Source organism: Anguilla rostrata, chromosome 8 (genome assembly GCF_018555375.3).
Source record: "Anguilla rostrata isolate EN2019 chromosome 8, ASM1855537v3, whole genome shotgun sequence".
Taxonomy (NCBI): Eukaryota; Metazoa; Chordata; class Actinopteri; order Anguilliformes; family Anguillidae; genus Anguilla; species Anguilla rostrata.
This window is the reverse complement of record NC_057940.1, coordinates 14,352,562-14,369,910: the sequence shown is the minus strand read 5'-3', so window position 1 is coordinate 14,369,910 and position 17,349 is coordinate 14,352,562. Positions and strand designations below refer to the sequence as shown.

At 40.4% G+C, this 17,349-nt stretch overlaps 1 protein-coding gene across 2 annotated transcripts; it reads left to right on the top strand.

Moving 5' to 3' along the window:
* The first annotated feature begins 1,533 nt into the window (after window positions 1-1,533).
* vps4b (vacuolar protein sorting 4 homolog B) lies at window positions 1,534-17,288 on the top strand. 2 transcript variants are annotated; one of them, XM_064346563.1, is made up of 13 exons: window positions 1,534-1,685; window positions 2,890-3,001; window positions 3,987-4,087; window positions 7,148-7,259; window positions 8,051-8,201; window positions 8,533-8,591; window positions 9,507-9,626; window positions 12,478-12,634; window positions 13,138-13,286; window positions 13,607-13,688; window positions 14,842-15,061; window positions 15,164-15,304; window positions 15,665-17,288. In XM_064346563.1, exons 1-13 carry the CDS (start codon window positions 1,665-1,667, stop codon window positions 15,764-15,766), a joined length of 1,527 nt encoding a protein of 508 aa, XP_064202633.1. In that variant the 5' UTR covers window positions 1,534-1,664; the 3' UTR covers window positions 15,767-17,288. The 2 variants fall into 2 exon arrangements, with proteins under 2 accessions (XP_064202633.1, XP_064202634.1); XM_064346564.1 differs by lacking the exons at window positions 1,534-1,685; window positions 2,890-3,001; window positions 3,987-4,087 and adding an exon at window positions 4,860-5,186.
* The last annotated feature ends 61 nt before the right edge of the window (window positions 17,289-17,349 follow it).

Genomic DNA, 17,349 nt, shown 5'->3' with positions numbered 1-17,349 from the left:
AGAGTCAGGTCCTCAACCAAGTTTCACCATTTTACATCAGAGCTCCCTCCCTCTCCCTCTCTCTCTCTCCTCTCTCTCTCTCTCTCTCTCTCTCTCCCCTGATCTCTTTCTCTCTCTCTCTCTCTCTATGCTCTAGAAATTTTCTACCTGTCTGCCTAATGGATTAAAATGTCTCTGTTCCCTGGAAAAAGCAGCTAGCATCCTCAATTATGCTGGCAAACAATGGTCGCAGCAAACTGTGGTTGCCATTAGATTTAGGCTCGCAGCTGCTGGACCCTGAGAGAAAGTCATCTCTATTTTGTCTTCTTATGACACACCTGTGTTAAAATCCATCTGAAATTTATTGCAGATTTTTCATAATCTATAGAACGTTGCCAAAATGTTTTTTATTCAAATGACAATGGTGTATTTTTGACTACACTTTTTTTTTTTTTTGCGTCACTATCATGCTGTAAATTTTCTACCCAGTTTTCATGGCTGACTATAGCAGGTTCGGCAGGTTTCCCCTCAGATTCATCTGTCTCACCATCCTCTTCCCTTTCAGTCCTGACATGCAGATGAGGGACATCCCCATTATATGTCTCCATTGCCATCCTTCACAGCTGAATTTATTTGGACTGGATGATATATTGTTTTTGGCCTGGCATCAAAGCACTTATAATTCATACTAGACCATAAACCCATTGCCACACTTTGTCAATTTGCATACAAACTCAATTTTAGATTTAAGGTGAGTATTATTATTATTTATTTATTTTGGTAGATTATTTGTCCTTGTGTGTAGCTTGAATGCAAAGAAACAGTACTGGTTATTGCTATTTTTCATAAAGAGGCGCAGAGGCTGCGGGAAATACTCTACAACAGTTCCCCCGCCGTCCATAGCAGACGGAAGAAAAAATTAAACGCTTTTTTCTTAATGGAGCGTTCATTTCTTCCGGCGTGCACAGTTGTTTGATACAACTCACCACTACCATCTGCAGGACAGTGCAAGTAACAACATAAATTAATAATAATAGTGTGCTTGCCGAAGGCAACCACACTAATGAATCAAATACATATAAATTCTGTACATTTTGTATTAAAATATGCAATTTTGTTTGCGATTGGGGCCTCGTTCTTCATATATACTTCTTTGTCGTTTCAACATATTATACTATTACTATTAGGCTACTAGGCTACTCCACAGTAAAATGCCCAATTCAATTCTAACAGTGCAAATATGAGTCCAATAGCCACTATATATTTGTAGGCTACTTTTTAAGAGTTAGTTTAACACTAAATATTTTGCAGTGTACTACTACTACTGCTACTAAAAGCCTAATAATGATATCAATAATGTATTATTATCATTAACCGCAGTAATAGCCGTTGTGTGGCAGAAGGCGCTTATGATTCTACAGAATCTTCGCTTTTTAAAATTATTTTTATCTACCGATAATAGTTAGGCTATAGAACTTTTTTCACAGTGGGCAGAACAATACAATGGCCACAGTGACTTGTCATAAGGGCGTGGATAAACTCGGAACATTGTTGTCATTCTTATTTAATCACATGGTCAGAGTGCAAGAAAGGAGAGGGGAAAAGTTAAGAAGGAAACATCTGTAAACGAAACTAAAGACCGGATCAGGTGTTTTCGTCGGCGTCTTATTGGATCCTCTTACATCATGGAGCCCACCAACTTGCAGGTAAAACAACTAAAACAAATACAATTTTCCAACATGGCAAATGAACACGAAACCGGTGTTTATCGTGTCCACAGGATTTTGAGGAGAAATCGTGACACGATCGGAAGAAACCTGCGTGCCCTGTTTTACACTGTAGGCTACTGTCGAGAATATCGGGTTGCTAGCTCCATGCTGTTCCAACTTTGAGAAAGCGACCACGAATAAGCGACTAGATAAGCTAGAGGTTGTTTTAGCACGTGGCTAAAACTTAAACTGGGCAACGAGGAGATATTTCGAGAACAAATGTTAAAAGCTTCGTCTATGCTTCCTTCTGGGATAAATATAAACATCTGTCATAAGTGCTGATAAGCGTAAGGGATCTGGTCGGACTAGTTGTTTATCTCGTTGTCGTTTCCACGCACATGACTCCAATTGGCCAAATAGGGATCTCCAATAAGAACGGACTGAGCAGGATCCAGTAAGCGTCATTTATTTCTACTGTACAAGATACCAGAAAACTCTCTGTTTCTAGAATTGGTACATTGTTTTGTATTTCCTCAGCAGTATTACTCATAAGAAACGGCAGCACCTACCGGTCATCAGTATGCTAAGTGCAGTAAAATCTTAAAATGTCTAGTCCAGATTTGGGTGTTTGTATGACACTGTTGATACAAAATATTTAATCTGAAGATTAAATATTTCATAAGTTATATCCATCCATAAGTGAATCAAACAATGGATTTGTTTTGATGAAAGTCTTTTGGCCATGTAGCTCTTTGGTGATGTGATGCCTTAGTCTTCCAGGTACACTGCTCCAGTGCACAATGTTCTCACCTGTTTTACTTTCTTTACCCTTCTTTCCTATGCCAACACTGGTCTAGGGGAAGTGCTTGTGTGTATAACTGCACCTGGTGAATCTTACTGAACAAAGTGATGGATTATGACCAATCTGTCTGGTGTTCCCTATGTCCTTTTATATCCAGTTCAGTACACTCTGTTGTGTCTTTTCTTTGCAAGTGTTTTTTTTTCACTCAAAACTTTTAATTCCTGAATGATAATATTTATAAATTAATTAATGAATTATGAATTCTTATATTTCATCTGTGTTATCTATCATTATTATTATTATTATTATTATTATTATTATTATTATTATTAATGGTTTACAAGGATTGATGATAAGTTGTATTTGAGCATTGCCTTCTCACATTGTTACCTATTTCAGAAAGCTATATCAATAGCAAACAAGGCTTCTCAAGAGGACCAGGCCGGAAACTACGAGGAAGCCATCCGTTTGTATCAGCAGGCTGTTCAGTTCTTCCTTCACATAGTGAAACGTGAGTGCCCAAGGAATTTTGTCTGGTGCTGGAGCGGTTTGGGAACTGGGCTTGTAACCGAGAGGTTGCAGGTTTGATTCCCAGGTGGGGCACTGCTGCTGTTCCATTGAGCAATGTGCTTAACCTAAATAGCTTCAGTATACTGTATATCCAGGTATATAAATAGATACTATGTAAAAAGTATTAGTATTAGTATTAGTCGCTCTGGTTCATACATATCCTTGATGAGCCTGGTTGGGGTTTTAGCATGTAAGCGTAAAACAATTAAACTAACACTGTCCTTTACACATTGTCTTGCTGCAAGGACATTTTACATTTCACCACAGGACAGTCGCTAAAGTAAATATAGCCGCTTTTCCACTGCATGGTACCGGTTCGACTCGACTCGGCTCTACTCGACTCTACTCGCTTTCGGTACCAGGTACTTCATTTTCCACTGCAGATAATACCCCTGTCAATGTAGTTGGTCGTCATAGCGACACCCCATGAAGCTGCCGTGACGTAATTTTAAATGCGACACACACAGGAACAATGGAGGACATCAAAGGGATGGTGTTCTTGATTCTCCGTATGTGGCTGTTTGTCACAGCAAGGAGGCAAATTTTGTTTCAGAAGAGGCTGAAGGCAGCAAGACAAAAGACTGCTGAAAAAAACAGGAGCGTTTGGGAAATCCTACATCAGAGCTCAGACGACGAGACGGCTGGTTGCCCAAAGGCGACGCAAGAGGATAAGTGACGATTCTCTCTGACCAATCAGTGGTCTGCAGTGTTTTCACATCACCTTTTGGTATCGCCTCAGCTCGCTTGGAAATCTCGACGGAGGTGATACCAAAAAAGTACCAGGTACCAGGTACTATCCACAACTTTTGCCCGATGGAGAACCAAAAAAGTCGAGTACAGTCAAGTCGAGTTGAGCCAGTACCATGCGGTGGAAAAGCAGCTTATGTTGAAACTACTAATGCTTCCATTTTTGTTTTTTTATGCAGGCGAACCACAGGGTAAAGTTGGCAATCAGAAGATCAGAGACAAGTGCAAGGAGTACCTGGACAGAATGGAAGAGCTAAAGGACTACTTAGAAAAGAAAGAGGTCTCTGTGAACTTTGATGTTTGCCTAAATAACCATTTACAATCTCAGAGTTAGTTGATACATTGTGCTGTGTTAGTTTTAGATGCTGATGTCAGGTCAATGTTTCGCAGTCCTGTTCCTAAATGACTGGAATGGCCCGCCATTAAGATGCAGGGAGAGAAACCTATGATATGCTAATTGGACATGCACACTGAACACACAGCTCAAACCCGGATTTTCAGCTACACCTATTCAGATGACACTGTGCTGCAATTCACTCACACTGAGTGTATGTGACAATGTGATTCTGATGTAAATTGAACAAGTGGCAGCAGATGGTGATTAGGCATGTTCACTTTTGTACATATTGCCAGCATCCTATATTGTGAGTAGGGAACTAGTCTGAGGTTATTGCATCTCCAAGCTCTGGCATTATGTATATTTATTTATGGCTGCTACTGCAGTAGTATGCCCTGGACGAGTTGTCTTATTGGTGGTCAGTAGCCAACATTTGCTGTGTAAAAATGTTTTTGCACTAGGGGAACTGCTGACGCCTGCAAATCAATCATCTGTGCTGAAAAAATATTACCATGATCTCAATCATCTCCTAATTACCAGGTATAACGTTTCAGCGGTTCAAAATAATATCTGTGCAGTTGCAAGTCATAATACAGAGCGGTACACGTAATTTCCTACTTTTTATGCTTGTTAATAGCTCTTGTTTGGGCTATCCCCTGATAAACAAATCCTCATTATAAATAAGCCAAGGGTTGCAAGTAGGAGCTGCCTTGCCATTGTCAATACGAAAAAGGGTGCGTAGGGTGTGTCTACAGAAGTGACATCAGAACATTCTTGTAGCCACGTGAGAGCTTCAGGCGGAAGTGACATTCGACATCTTGATACGGAAGTTTTTTTTTTCCTTTTCGCACGAACAATTATCTAACGCTCTGAAAACGGAGTTGAAAAACACATCAATTGGATACATCTCTTGTCGTACAATTGGTAGTTTATCGTTGTTTTAGGACTGAACGACGCCGTAAATTCAAGTAACGTGATATTTTGGTGAGTCGGACGGTATACCAGTTTTTCCAGCCCCATGGCTGCCAACAACAATTTGCAGGTAAGCAGAAACAATAACATGTTCACACACACTTCGCCGTTTGTTTAACTGTAAAATACATCACGAAATAGCTTTGAACTTAATAGATTTTAGCTTGCTGGCAAAATAAATATGTATAGACGGTCCAGATGGTGTGTTTGACTTTATTTTTTAGATGCTCTGTTATAAATGTCTAATTTACGAGTGAGCTAACGCTAACGTTAGCTGATGTTAGCTTACTTGTTTTGCCAACTGTGTAACCGTACTTCGCTACTAGTCTAACGTTAGCAAGTTAAGAATTTAATTAGCTATGATTTGGCGTCAGTATTAGCTAGATTAATTAAGAGAATGCTTAAACTCGCACAAAATTAGCTTGGTAACACTAGTTTAGTTGTATTTCCCGTCAAGCTAGCCAGCTTACTACCACAAACACGGGATTGCAAGCTAACGTTAGATTAGACTAATGTGATCATATTAGATTTGAAGTTGACGATACTGGATTTTCGTTTAGTTAAATTAGTTAATTTAACCAATTTGACTTAATCCAGGCAAAGTCGGCCTAGTTTAGCGAAGTAATCAGAGGTTGCACGTAGATAGCCACGCCAATCCAGTCAGTTTTGCTAACTGGCTAGTTTACTTAGCTAGCTAGATAAAATAATATCGAATGAGCTAACTTGACTCCCTTGTTACTTTCTAGACTTCAGAGAATATTACCGGTTGGTTGCCATCATAGATTAGCTTGCAGATATGTCGTTCGTATTCTAGTTGGTTAGATTTGAACCTTTGAACCATTTTAATTTGCTAATAGCATTTCACCCGGGCGAGTTTTTTTTTTTTTAATACCGGTGTTTTTCTGCCAAATTCAGGTGTCCAAGCTATCTTGCTAATGTTAGCTATGTAACTTCAGCTAACCATCTGCTTTTCTGTCAGATAACTTTGGTAACTTGGAATGGTATTTATTTTCGCTTTGTATTCCAGAATATGATTTCGTAGAAGTTGAGTACACGTTTTCCTGTAGTTAACATTTGGAAACGATCCAAGTCTTAGTTTCACTGTCAAGAGAGAGTGAAATTCTGTCGTGAATTTTAAATAAACGGCAATTTCTTAGTTTACTGTATCTGTGATGAACACAATGGAATTCACTTTGAAATATGTTATCTCGGTAAGTATTGTAACGATAGACAAAATGATTAATAGATACTTCTTGAGTTAAGTGCCTATTTTTAGTCAAAACTACAGCAGCTATTTACATTTATGCAAGTGCGGGGAAATGAAAACTGGTGGGTTTCTGCTGGTCTTAATCTGCTGAATTTTACTATGTAGCATTACTTAGCCTAATTCACGTGACAGTTGACAGGCAGATTGTTTATGCTTTATTTGAATTCAGAGAAATAAGCTCTCCGGTTATTCACATGGCGTTTGCCATCTGAATCTGTTCTTTTAAGATCGGTCCCGATCCACTATTCCACACACTCCCGCTAGTTATGTTAGGACTGTCATAAATTTGCGGCTTCAGTGATTATGACTGATTATGATTATGTCAGAGAGAATGCCCTGAATCATTGTACTAGTCAAGTGTCCTGGAATGTTGGCTGAGTTACACAATACTTGTCTCATGGTTTACTAGTTATTTGTACACACAGTCGGTGTTATAAACACAGTAAAAAAAAAAAATTTTCAATTTACCTAAAAAAGAAAAGAGAACTGAAGCCGAGTAATAATGCAATGCATTAGCACAAGTCGTTAAGGGGTCATTAAGAGCTTAACGTGAGCACCAGTTTATGCAGAGCCCTTCAGGAACATTGTCATTTGACACATCTTCCTTCAGAAAGACTGAAGAGCCAGTCATTTAAGCCTGCTACAGAGGTTGATGTCATTGTTAATCTCAGATTGAACGTGTGCTGTTCTCGTGATGTTCGCATCCTAATGAAGGTCATGGCCCCAAATTAACTTTCTTATTACTTTTTTTTTTATAATTTCAGAAAGCCATAGATCTGGCTAGCAAAGCAGCGCAAGAGGACAAAGCGCAGAATTATGAAGAAGCCCTGCGCTTATACCAGCATGCAGTGCAGTACTTCCTACATGTCGTCAAATGTAAGAAATTAGAGGCCTATGTGTGTTACCATTTCCTCATTCCTCCTTTTAGACTGCAACAATTGTTGTATGATATGGGCTGTTCAGAGACACTGCAGTCTACTGTATCTGACTAAACCCTTTACTAATGGTTTAATTTCAAATATTTTAGTATTTGTAGAAATGATTGAATGTATGCTGTATATGATTTTTTAAAATAATGTTTTATATTGCAATTTTTTATTGGCCTGTATGAGTAAAATGAACCGTCTCATTTTGTTATCATGGGGGGGGAGGAATCGCCAATCCACCATGGCTTCACTGATTTGTCCATTTTAACCCTACTGAAAACACTGCAGGGCTCAGTGGGCCCTCTCAGGAGGTGTTCTAATGGTGGATGCTGTCAGTTTATTTTATTGATAATTACAATCTATGCATCTCAACATAAGGTGTACTGTACATCTTTCAAAAAAGTCAGTTGTTATTCTCCATAGGTGCATAATTCTGCCGCCATCCCTACCACCTGCATCCATTTAATGGATTAGCAGTTTGTTTGTGGATATTATATACACAAAACCCTTATCAGCATGTCTATCAAGGTTGAGTCTATAGAAAGGCTTGTGTCTGAAGATCTGATCGTTTAAGCCTGACCAGGTGCAAATAAATAAGCTCTAATCCTTTGTGTCTGTCTGACCAATGAATTCTGTGCTGTGTGCTGTTTGGGCAGTCCTCATTGTTTCTTAATAATGAACAGGAGCCAGTATTACAAGAGTGACAAAAGTTGGGTTGTCCTTTTTCCTGTCCTTGCTCAGATGAAGCTCAAGGAGACAAGGCCAAGCAGAGTATCCGCGGAAAGTGTGCCGAGTACCTGGACCGTGCAGAGAAACTAAAGGAGTACCTGAAAAAGAAGGAGAAGGCACCCCCAGCCAAGCCAGTGAAGGAGAACCAACCGGATGATAAGGGGTGAGTGTGGAGAACCAATCGGATGATAAGGGGTGAGTGTGGAGAACCAACCGGATGATAAGGGGTGAGTGTGGAGAATCAATCGGATGATAAGGGGTGAGTGTGGAGGGGCTTTAACTATTCAAGCCAAAACTTTTTTTTTTTTTAATTTTTTTTTTTTTAACCGTTTTGTCCCGTGGAAGATTTTTCTCAGAGGCCGTTAGCTTGTCACGGTCTAATTGAAACGCAGCTCGATCTCCTGACGTGTTTCTGAGCCAGATCAGTGTCGCTGATACGCGTGGCGTGGTTCCGGTTTGACGAAACGGAATTGTTGTGCCGAATCTTTTCACAGAAACGAAAGCGATGATGGCGATGACCCAGAGAAAAAGAAGTTTCAAAACCAGCTCCAGGGTAAATTTCTCCCCTACCACAGTACATTTATTTTAGACCTCTCATCTGATTTCAATTCTGTATGCCATTTGCTCTTTTCCAGCAAATGTATTTGTTTGGTGAGGCATATATTCATGACCGTATATCTCCAGTTGTATATCTTGCTATGGAGTTATTCTTTAAAGGCATACTGTGCATGATTTGGAAACATTATAGAATGACCATGCTCAGTCTCATCTATGATGCACTAGCAATCTTTGTGAACATTTGCTGAATCTCTGCTCCTCTGCCTGTATTGCTTCTTTTAAAATGTATACTGGACGTTTCTGGGCGTGACGGTCTTTTCTGTGTGGGGAGGAGTGGGTGTGGCTACAGAGCCTGTGGGGTGGCATCAGGTTTCGGTGGAGTGTTACTGCAATGGCAGAGGTGAAGAAGCACAAGTAAAGCGGAATGACAAGCCGACTGGGCTCGTTCACGAACCAGAGTCAACCTTGGAATTGCTTTTCTTTGACGGCAACCAAAAATGTAGATCTAAAAATATAAACGGCATATATATATATATATATATATATAAAATATTTAAAAATTTTAAAAAACCGAGGTGAATGGGCAGGGTTGAGGACAGACCACAGCAAGGGTTAAAATCTTCTATAGTATGTCTAATTTCTATGCCTTTTGAATTTATAGCTTGGATAGCATAGCTAAAATGCACTAGAGCATTTTGTAATGCTGCATCTTTACTCGCTGGTCTGAGAAAGTTGTTTGCCGAGCCTGAACTGTTATTCATATAATTGGGTGAATGCACTTGTGTTTTTTATATGTTGTAAGTTGCTCTAGATAAAAAGCACCTACTATGTGAATATAATAAAATGTAATATAATGTAATTCATATGTTTTTAATTTCAAATGAGATTTTTTACATTCTCTCTGTCGCAGGGGCCATTATCATGGAAAAGCCAAATATCAAATGGAATGACGTCGCCGGATTGGAGGGGGCAAAGGAGGCTTTGAAAGAGGCTGTCATACTGCCAATCAAATTCCCACACCTGTTCACAGGTACAGAAGACCAGGCTTCATCTACATAACCAGAAATGGGTTTTCTGTGGTCCTTTTCCACTCATTAACTAACAGTATTTCATTGACATTAATGTTCAGTTTGTTTTGTGTGGTGAAGCAATAGAACCAGACAACGGATTTTTAAAACACAGGATCGGTAGTGGCCCTCCCAATGCCCGGCACTTGGAGCCAATCCAGGATTTACTAGAAGCAGACTTGTTTGAGTGGGAACCACCTACAGGCAGCTTTCACTCAGTAGGCTAACCTACTTTCTACAGGGTTCGTACGGTCATGAAAAACCTGGAAAAGTCATTGAAATTTAAAATGCAATTTCCAGGCCATGGAAAAGTTATGGAAAATAATATTTTTTGAAAAGTAATGGAAATATAGCTAAAGCTGCATCAAATATAATTACTAATTAATCCTATCATAAAAATAGTATCTATAGTAATAAAACGTAAATTGGCACGTAACCATTGCGGTATTTCGGTGGTGTGAGAAGTTAATTCGGTCTGGCTCAGTCTGTTTACAGGCACGCCCCTGCTGATGTAGCAGTTAGTAAACGTAGGCCCTACTGTGGCGACAATATGCCAGGGAAGTGCTGCTTCAGTAATATATTAGGGCTCGAAATTCACTTTTTTACTTGTTAGCACTGGTGCTCCCAACTTCAAAAACTTAGGAACACCCACCGAAATGTAAGGAGCACCAACAATATATGCAATAGATTTTTTTATTAATAAAAAACGACAATATAACAGTACGGTTTACAAGTAACAGTTAAAATGTCACGCATAAAATGTGTCCACTCTTCAAAGGAATTGCGTGTTCTGCATTCAAACTACAAAGCGCTTCTCGTCACATTAATACCGCTAATTAAATCAACGGCCAGTAAACTGCATCGGAGAAATTAGCTGTTCCAGCCGGGTCGCTACACAAAACGTCCGCTTCAACTTTTCAACTTTCGATAACGCTAATAAATTGAACATAAACTTTTGTCTTCAGGTAACACTAGTTACGCGTTAGCTCTCTGTGTCGCGTGACAGTGGAGTGCAGCGAAAGGGAGTCATTGAAGGCTAATATTAACCAATTTAAAATCAGCATTAAAGGTAAGAATGTCAAGCTCGCGATTGGTTAGAAGGGTCACCGTCAGCTCACAAGGGACATGCTGAGTACTAACTAGCGCATGTACAGAGAAAGAGACGTTCGACTGGGGGAAAAAAAAAAAAAAAAGGTCGCACCAGAACAATTATTTGCACTCGCACAAATGCTCCCAGTTATATTTCGAGGTCGCACAGATTAAATTTCGGGAGCATATGCGACCAAAATGGTCGCAATTTCGAGCCCTGTTTGAGACATTGACAAAAATGTTAAACTATTCGAATTAAAATATGAGAGAATGTATCTAAGTGTGTCTGTCTGGTGTTTATTTGTTTTAGAGAGGCACCATATGTTTCAGATGCAGACCTAATTTTACTTAGTGTTTATTTATTTATTGACCTTTCAGCATTATTACAGGTTCATAAAGACAGTTGTCATTAAAAACACTGAATTATTTTGCTGTTACAATAAAACATCAATACTAAGTAGAGAAAAAATTTTAAATATTGCAATTATCTAAGCTGAGATCTAATCTCGTATCCCAAATTTAAAATCCGCTGTCATTTAGGAGTCTGCACATATAGGGGATTGGTGATCTCCTGTATCTCTCAGTTCGACATCTTGGGATGGCCAGTTGGTTTGAATTCCTTGTCTGATGACCTGCGAGCTCCTCCCTGAGGGGGGGTAGCCAGTCACTGAAGTTGGACTTTAGCAGCTTTCTGGCAAAGCCAAGACACAGTTGAGTGCGTCTCTCTGATAGAGTGCACAGTCCGAGAGTGCAGAGAGCCTCTGGGTACCCTGAGTACCTCTGGCCAAGTATGATTTTACAAGCCCGTTTCTGCGTGCTTTCCAGCCTTTTAGCCTGGTCTGTAGTCAGGGAACTGTGCCAGACGGGGACTGCATACTCTAGCACCGGGCGTACGTAGCCTGTGTAGATGGAAACCAGTTCTGGCGACGCAGAGCAAAAAGCTTCCTGTTCGCTGAGGTCAGCATGTGGTCCACCTGACTGTCCCAATGCAAATTACTCTGGATGGTGACCCCCAGGACCTTGACAGTGTCACAGACTTCCAGGATGTTCTGGTCAATGGAGAGTCGGCAGGGCAGGTGGATGCTTCATGTGGGTGACATGTAAAACTTTACATTTCTTTGGGTTGAGTTTCATTTTGTGCTCCTCAACCCAGATATCAAGACCATTCAGGGTCTGTTGGAGGGTACAGGGTAGTTGGAACTGTTACAATAAATAATTTTAAATTGTCCCACTGAGAAAGTCATTTGTTTTGGTCATGGAAATTCAGTTAAAGGTTGTGGAGAAGTCATGGAAAAGTCATTGAAAATCATTGGTGAAAAAGTGTATGAACCCTGTTTCTATTAAACCTGTAAATGCATCAAATGCTATGCGATGAGTGAACTTTCAGCCTGTGGTACAGAGGGATTCACACATGTTGCAGCCCTTTAACCATATCCTGTTCTTTTGAGAGAGTGTGATACTGTTTCTTTCTGCCTAAGATGGCCTAGAGCCAGGGCATGTCTGTTTCTCTGTCCCTCTGTCCAGGTGGGATGTGAATAAAGTAATGTGTCCATTACTATTAATTGTTTTTTTTTATTTTTTTAAATACAATAATATTTTCTCATTTTCTTTTCTGTAGGACAGACCTTGCCTTTTGCAAGCTGTTTCATTTGATCTGTTCTACCCATTGGCAGCCATTAGGCTGAGCTGTCTGCTTTCCTAACCTGCTGTCTCTGTGGTGCTCAGGGAAGAGGACTCCCTGGAGGGGCATTCTGCTGTTTGGGCCTCCCGGAACTGGAAAGTCCTACCTGGCCAAAGCTGTCGCCACGGAGGCCAACAACTCCACCTTCTTCTCCATTTCCTCCTCAGACCTGGTGTCCAAGTGGCTCGGGGAGAGCGAGAAGTGAGACACTTTGTGTGGGGTTGGGGCAGCTTTCTGGGGATGTGTGGTATCAGTGGTGGATTTTAAGTCTGTAGTTTTTAAAGCATTGGCCTGTGATATCTCATTTAGCAAAAATATTTAAGAGTAGGTTTTATGAAAAGTAGTGGTAGTTTTTTTTATTTGGTTGTTTTAACTGCTTTTTATATAATTTTTATTCAAGAAACTTAATACTTTTCTTGACTGTGTGGTTGTCAATATTTAGTATCGTTAGCAGTTATCTTAATTCTCATAATTGGGTTTTATCCTTATGTGACATGTATAAAATTGATAACATACCTTGTAAGCTGAAATAAAAACCTTCTTTCCCTCCCCCTTTTTTACATGACACATTTCCTCTAACAGTTGATTGTTAACATTGGTTAGGAAGATGGTTAGGGAAATGTTGGAGGGGGAAAAATCCTCAAATATCCATTTCTTTCAATCCTTCCATCCTCTCTCCCTGCCTTCCCACCTCCCCCCTCCAGACTGGTGAAGACCCTCTTCAGCCTGGCTCGGGAGCACAAGCCCTCCATCATCTTCATCGACGAGATCGACTCGCTGTGCGGCTCCCGGAGTGAGAACGAGAGCGAGGCGGCCAGGCGCATCAAGACCGAGTTTCTGGTTCAGATGCAGGGTAAGCAGCAGGCGCGCTGCAGAGATGCACCCAGCTGCGCTTTCCCCAGACCGGCCGCATCTAAGGCCAGTTTGGGAAGCCAGAGGTCCTCAGTGTGCTTGAGTGTTTTCATATTATTATGCTTCTACATGTCATTAGCATATAGTGAAATTTTAGTTTGTTGCTGATGTATTTCAAATGTGATTCCTGTGTGTTGTTTATTTATTTATTTGTTTATTTGTTTTGTGAGGAATCCGTTTGGACCGGAGGGAAAAATATGTGTTGAGTGACGGGTGGTTGTTATGGAAGCATTGTTACTTATGGTTCGATGGTCATTTCAGGCGTTGGAAATGACAATGAGGGAATCCTGGTTCTTGGGGCCACAAACATTCCCTGGACTTTGGACTCTGCTATCAGAAGAAGGTACGTGTAAACACCAAGAATTTTGCATTCTGTCATTGCCAATTTAGCTAGAATAATCATCAATACATTACAAACACAGGGTGTTTTTATAGTTCCGAGCAATTGAAGCTACGTAGTTTGATTTAATTGAATTAGTTCCTCAGTCTTAAAGGGCCCTCCTCATTTAGCCTATGACTGCACGAAGCCTATGCCATTTGTGGAGCATACTGTATTCTGGCAGACTCTACATATGCTGTAAAGGACTGTGTGCAAACAGGTTTTGTTTCCAATATCAAACCAAATTTTGAGCCCTCAATGATTAATGTAGTTGTTCCAAAGACCTTCGGTATCCGCTTCGGTATTGTACGTCGCTTTGGTTAAAAGCGTCTGCCAAATAAATGTAATGTAATTAATGAAATAAGTGATATTGTGTATTTAAGAGAGACAACCATAAACAAGTTGTTCAGACGTGTGTATCAGTGATAAACATGGAACTGTTTGAAAATTAGATTGTAAAAGGCAGCGGGTTGATTTACATAGATCATACTGTTAAATAAAATGTAAATGTTTCCAACAAAAATTAAGTACATTGGTTCTCATCGTGAAGGAAATTTGATGGATATTTATTTTAGAGTATCTGAAATGCAGCTCAGTTGACAGTGTATTGGCAGTGGTCTGAATTAACTTGAAGGTTCTTGGCTGTTTGGAGAGCTGAACGTGGAACGTTCCACTAAGCAGTTTCAGCAGGCTCATTATTGAGCTTAAAGATGAGTTCAGCTGAATTTGAACTCTATTCTCGTAGATATTGAAATACTTTTCACTCATAAGAAGTTTAGTGTGAATGAGGTTGTGGCATTGTCTCGAGATTATAAAGCAATTTGTCGAGTGTAATCAAATGAGTAGGCAGATTTCTTTGTGCATGTTTCAGTCACCCCAGCTTATTTTCTAAGCTTTGTATAGTTTATTCTGCCATCCTATTTTTAATCATATTGTTAGACACCCTGGGGTTCATGCATGAAAAGTTACATATAAGAGCTTGTTGTATGGTGTTGCACTCTGGGTTGGCAGTTGATGTCCTCAGTAGATGGATAGTATTGACTTGCCAGCCTGGGTTGGGGTGGCGAGCAGCCAATCAGACGTTGACTGAGCGTTGTTCCCGCTGCTCTGACATCAGGTTTGAGAAGCGTATCTACATCCCTCTGCCTGAGGAGCACGCCCGCTCCTTCATGTTCAAGCTACACCTGGGCTCCACGCCCAACAGCCTGACCGAGTCCGACTTCATGACCCTGGGCAAGAAGACGGAAGGCTACTCGGGGGCTGACATCAGCGTCATTGTCAGGGACGCCCTGATGCAGCCGGTCAGGAAGGTCCAGTCCGCCACACACTTCAAGCAGGTACGTGCCTGTCGCAGCGTTCTCGGGGCTGGCGTTTACGGTTGAAGTCCCAATGCTTTACCCCCCGCCTTCTTCGAACGCAATTTCCTTCTGTGTGCGTAGGTACGCGGGCCGTCGAGAGACGACCCCAATGTGCTGGTGGATGACCTTTTGACCCCCTGTTCCCCTGGAGACCCTCAAGCCCAAGAGATGACTTGGATGGAGGTACCTGGGGAGAAGCTGTTGGAGCCGATCGTCTCCATGGTGAGGAGGGACCACATGGTTTTCATTTGCATTACTAATGATTCATGTAACCAAAGTCAGAATACACCAGCCCAGCTTTATGAATGTTACAGCAGGGCATGAATGCATACAGCAGTGTAGCATAATGGTGGAGGAGCTGGGCTTGGTCCAAGGTCATAGATTTGATTTCCTGGTGGGGCACTGCTGTTGTACCATTAAGCAAGTTACTTAACCTGAATTGCTTTCGTAAATATCCTGAAGCATCCTTATCCTTATGTGTATATATAAAATAATTTTATGTAAAAGCATGTTAACTGTTTAAGTCGCTCTAGGTAAGCGTGTCTGGTAAATGTAATTATTTAACACTTGTGATGTTTGCAGCCGGACATGCTGAGGTCTCTGACAAACACTAAGCCAACCGTGAATGACCAGGATCTGGAAAAACTGAAGAAGTTCACAGAAGATTTTGGACAGGAGGGCTAAGGCGAAAGCACATTGGACGGATGTCGTTTGCAAAGCTGTTTTTCTGTCCTCTCTCATCCTACCCTTGGGATCATATCTTGGTTTTACTTCAATCCTTTCCGTGCCTCTGTCAACACAGGAAAAGTGGTGACTATTGCTGAACATAGGGGCTCAACCAGTGTGTCAAATGTACCATTTAATTGTCCATAATTACCAGTAGAGAAATTATATTAATTCTTTTTTATACACCATAGACAACTCACAAAAATGATTTTAATGGATACTTCAAAAGATTTAAAGGTTGTTGTTTCTGGAGTGAGTCAAAGCTGCGATGCATGCAGTTGTAGCCAGTTTCTTCAGCCCGATATATTGGTACATATTTGGTGCTGTTGTCATGGATATGCCAGTTGGCTACAACTCAAGAAGTAAGGTGCTGCAGCCCAGTTTGCTTAACCACCTTGTTGCTGTGTATTCTTGTATTTCTGCAGAAGGGTAACTAGTGCATCAGGGTTTTGATTCGGTCCAGCGGGATCACGCGACAAAGTTACAGGACCAGCTGTAATTGTGAAAGAGTCCATGCCATCAATTTGTTCACTTTAGCATGCATTGCTCATTGTTTCTTTTTTCCCCCCTCCCTCTACTTGCCGTGGATCACATTTTTCGGTTCTCCTTTTGGCCACCACTTACATGATAATGCCTTATTTGCGTGGGCACTACTAAAGTAACCCACAAAGGCTTTGAAGACATTTAAAGGTCATTTTGCAAGTATCCAAAATTATACAGGAAGCCTTAAGAAGGGCTTGAAATGGGGATGGCCTTGACGCAGATGAGAGCATGACATCCAGAACTAGCATGGCAACAAAAAGAGACTTTCTCTGCACTGTCTGTGAAGGCGTCCATTTCTAGCAACGACATACACGTGTGCCTTTCGATAAGAATGTCTATATTCGTTATGTTTTGGTCTTTAAATTGAAAGTTGAGATTGAGAGAAACCTCTTCATTGTGTGCATTCATTATTGAAATAGTTTGGAAATGGGAGATGTTAGGCTAATGTTTGCACATTTAATTATTCAACATTACTCTATATTGATTGTATATGACTGTACTTCTATGCACTTAACGGTGTTGGTTTTCCGAAGAAGAAAAAAAAAACATGCTAAAAGAAATCCATTATACGGGAATAAAAGATTATACAATGTTTGCAACTTGGGTATGTTCAGTCCTGCTTTACGATTAGCTCTCAGCTTTGACTGTAAACAAGTGTCCCTTTTATTCAATTTGTACGGTAAATTAAGGTCAGAAGTCACTGAATTTGGCAATATTTTGGGAATTAATTTGTTTCTCAAAATTGAGGACGAAGTGGCTTGCGGTAGGATTGAGTGTAGGACTTATTGTTATTTTATTAAGTCTGTTAGAAATTTACACATACCTGAAGGGGAAAGTATGTTTTAAGGGATTTCAAAACTATAGAGAATTATTTGGATTTGCCTTGTTCCATTTATTTCTTGTATATGTAAATAAAACTACTATTACTTATCGAAAACTGCATTTAGTCTGTCCAAATTTAATTCTCACTCATGAAAATATTTAGTACTAAGGAAAAA

What these genes read in the sequence shown, in the direction of transcription:
- vps4b (XM_064346563.1), top strand. Translation starts at nt 1,665, where the DNA reads ATGGAGCCCACCAACTTGCAG. An exon ending in GACTCTGCTATCAGAAGAAG is followed by an intron (nt 13,689 to 14,841) that starts GTACGTGTAAAC and finishes CTCTGACATCAG; the next exon opens with GTTTGAGAAGCGTATCTACA. An exon ending in CCGCCACACACTTCAAGCAG is followed by an intron (nt 15,062 to 15,163) that starts GTACGTGCCTGT and finishes CTGTGTGCGTAG; the next exon opens with GTACGCGGGCCGTCGAGAGA.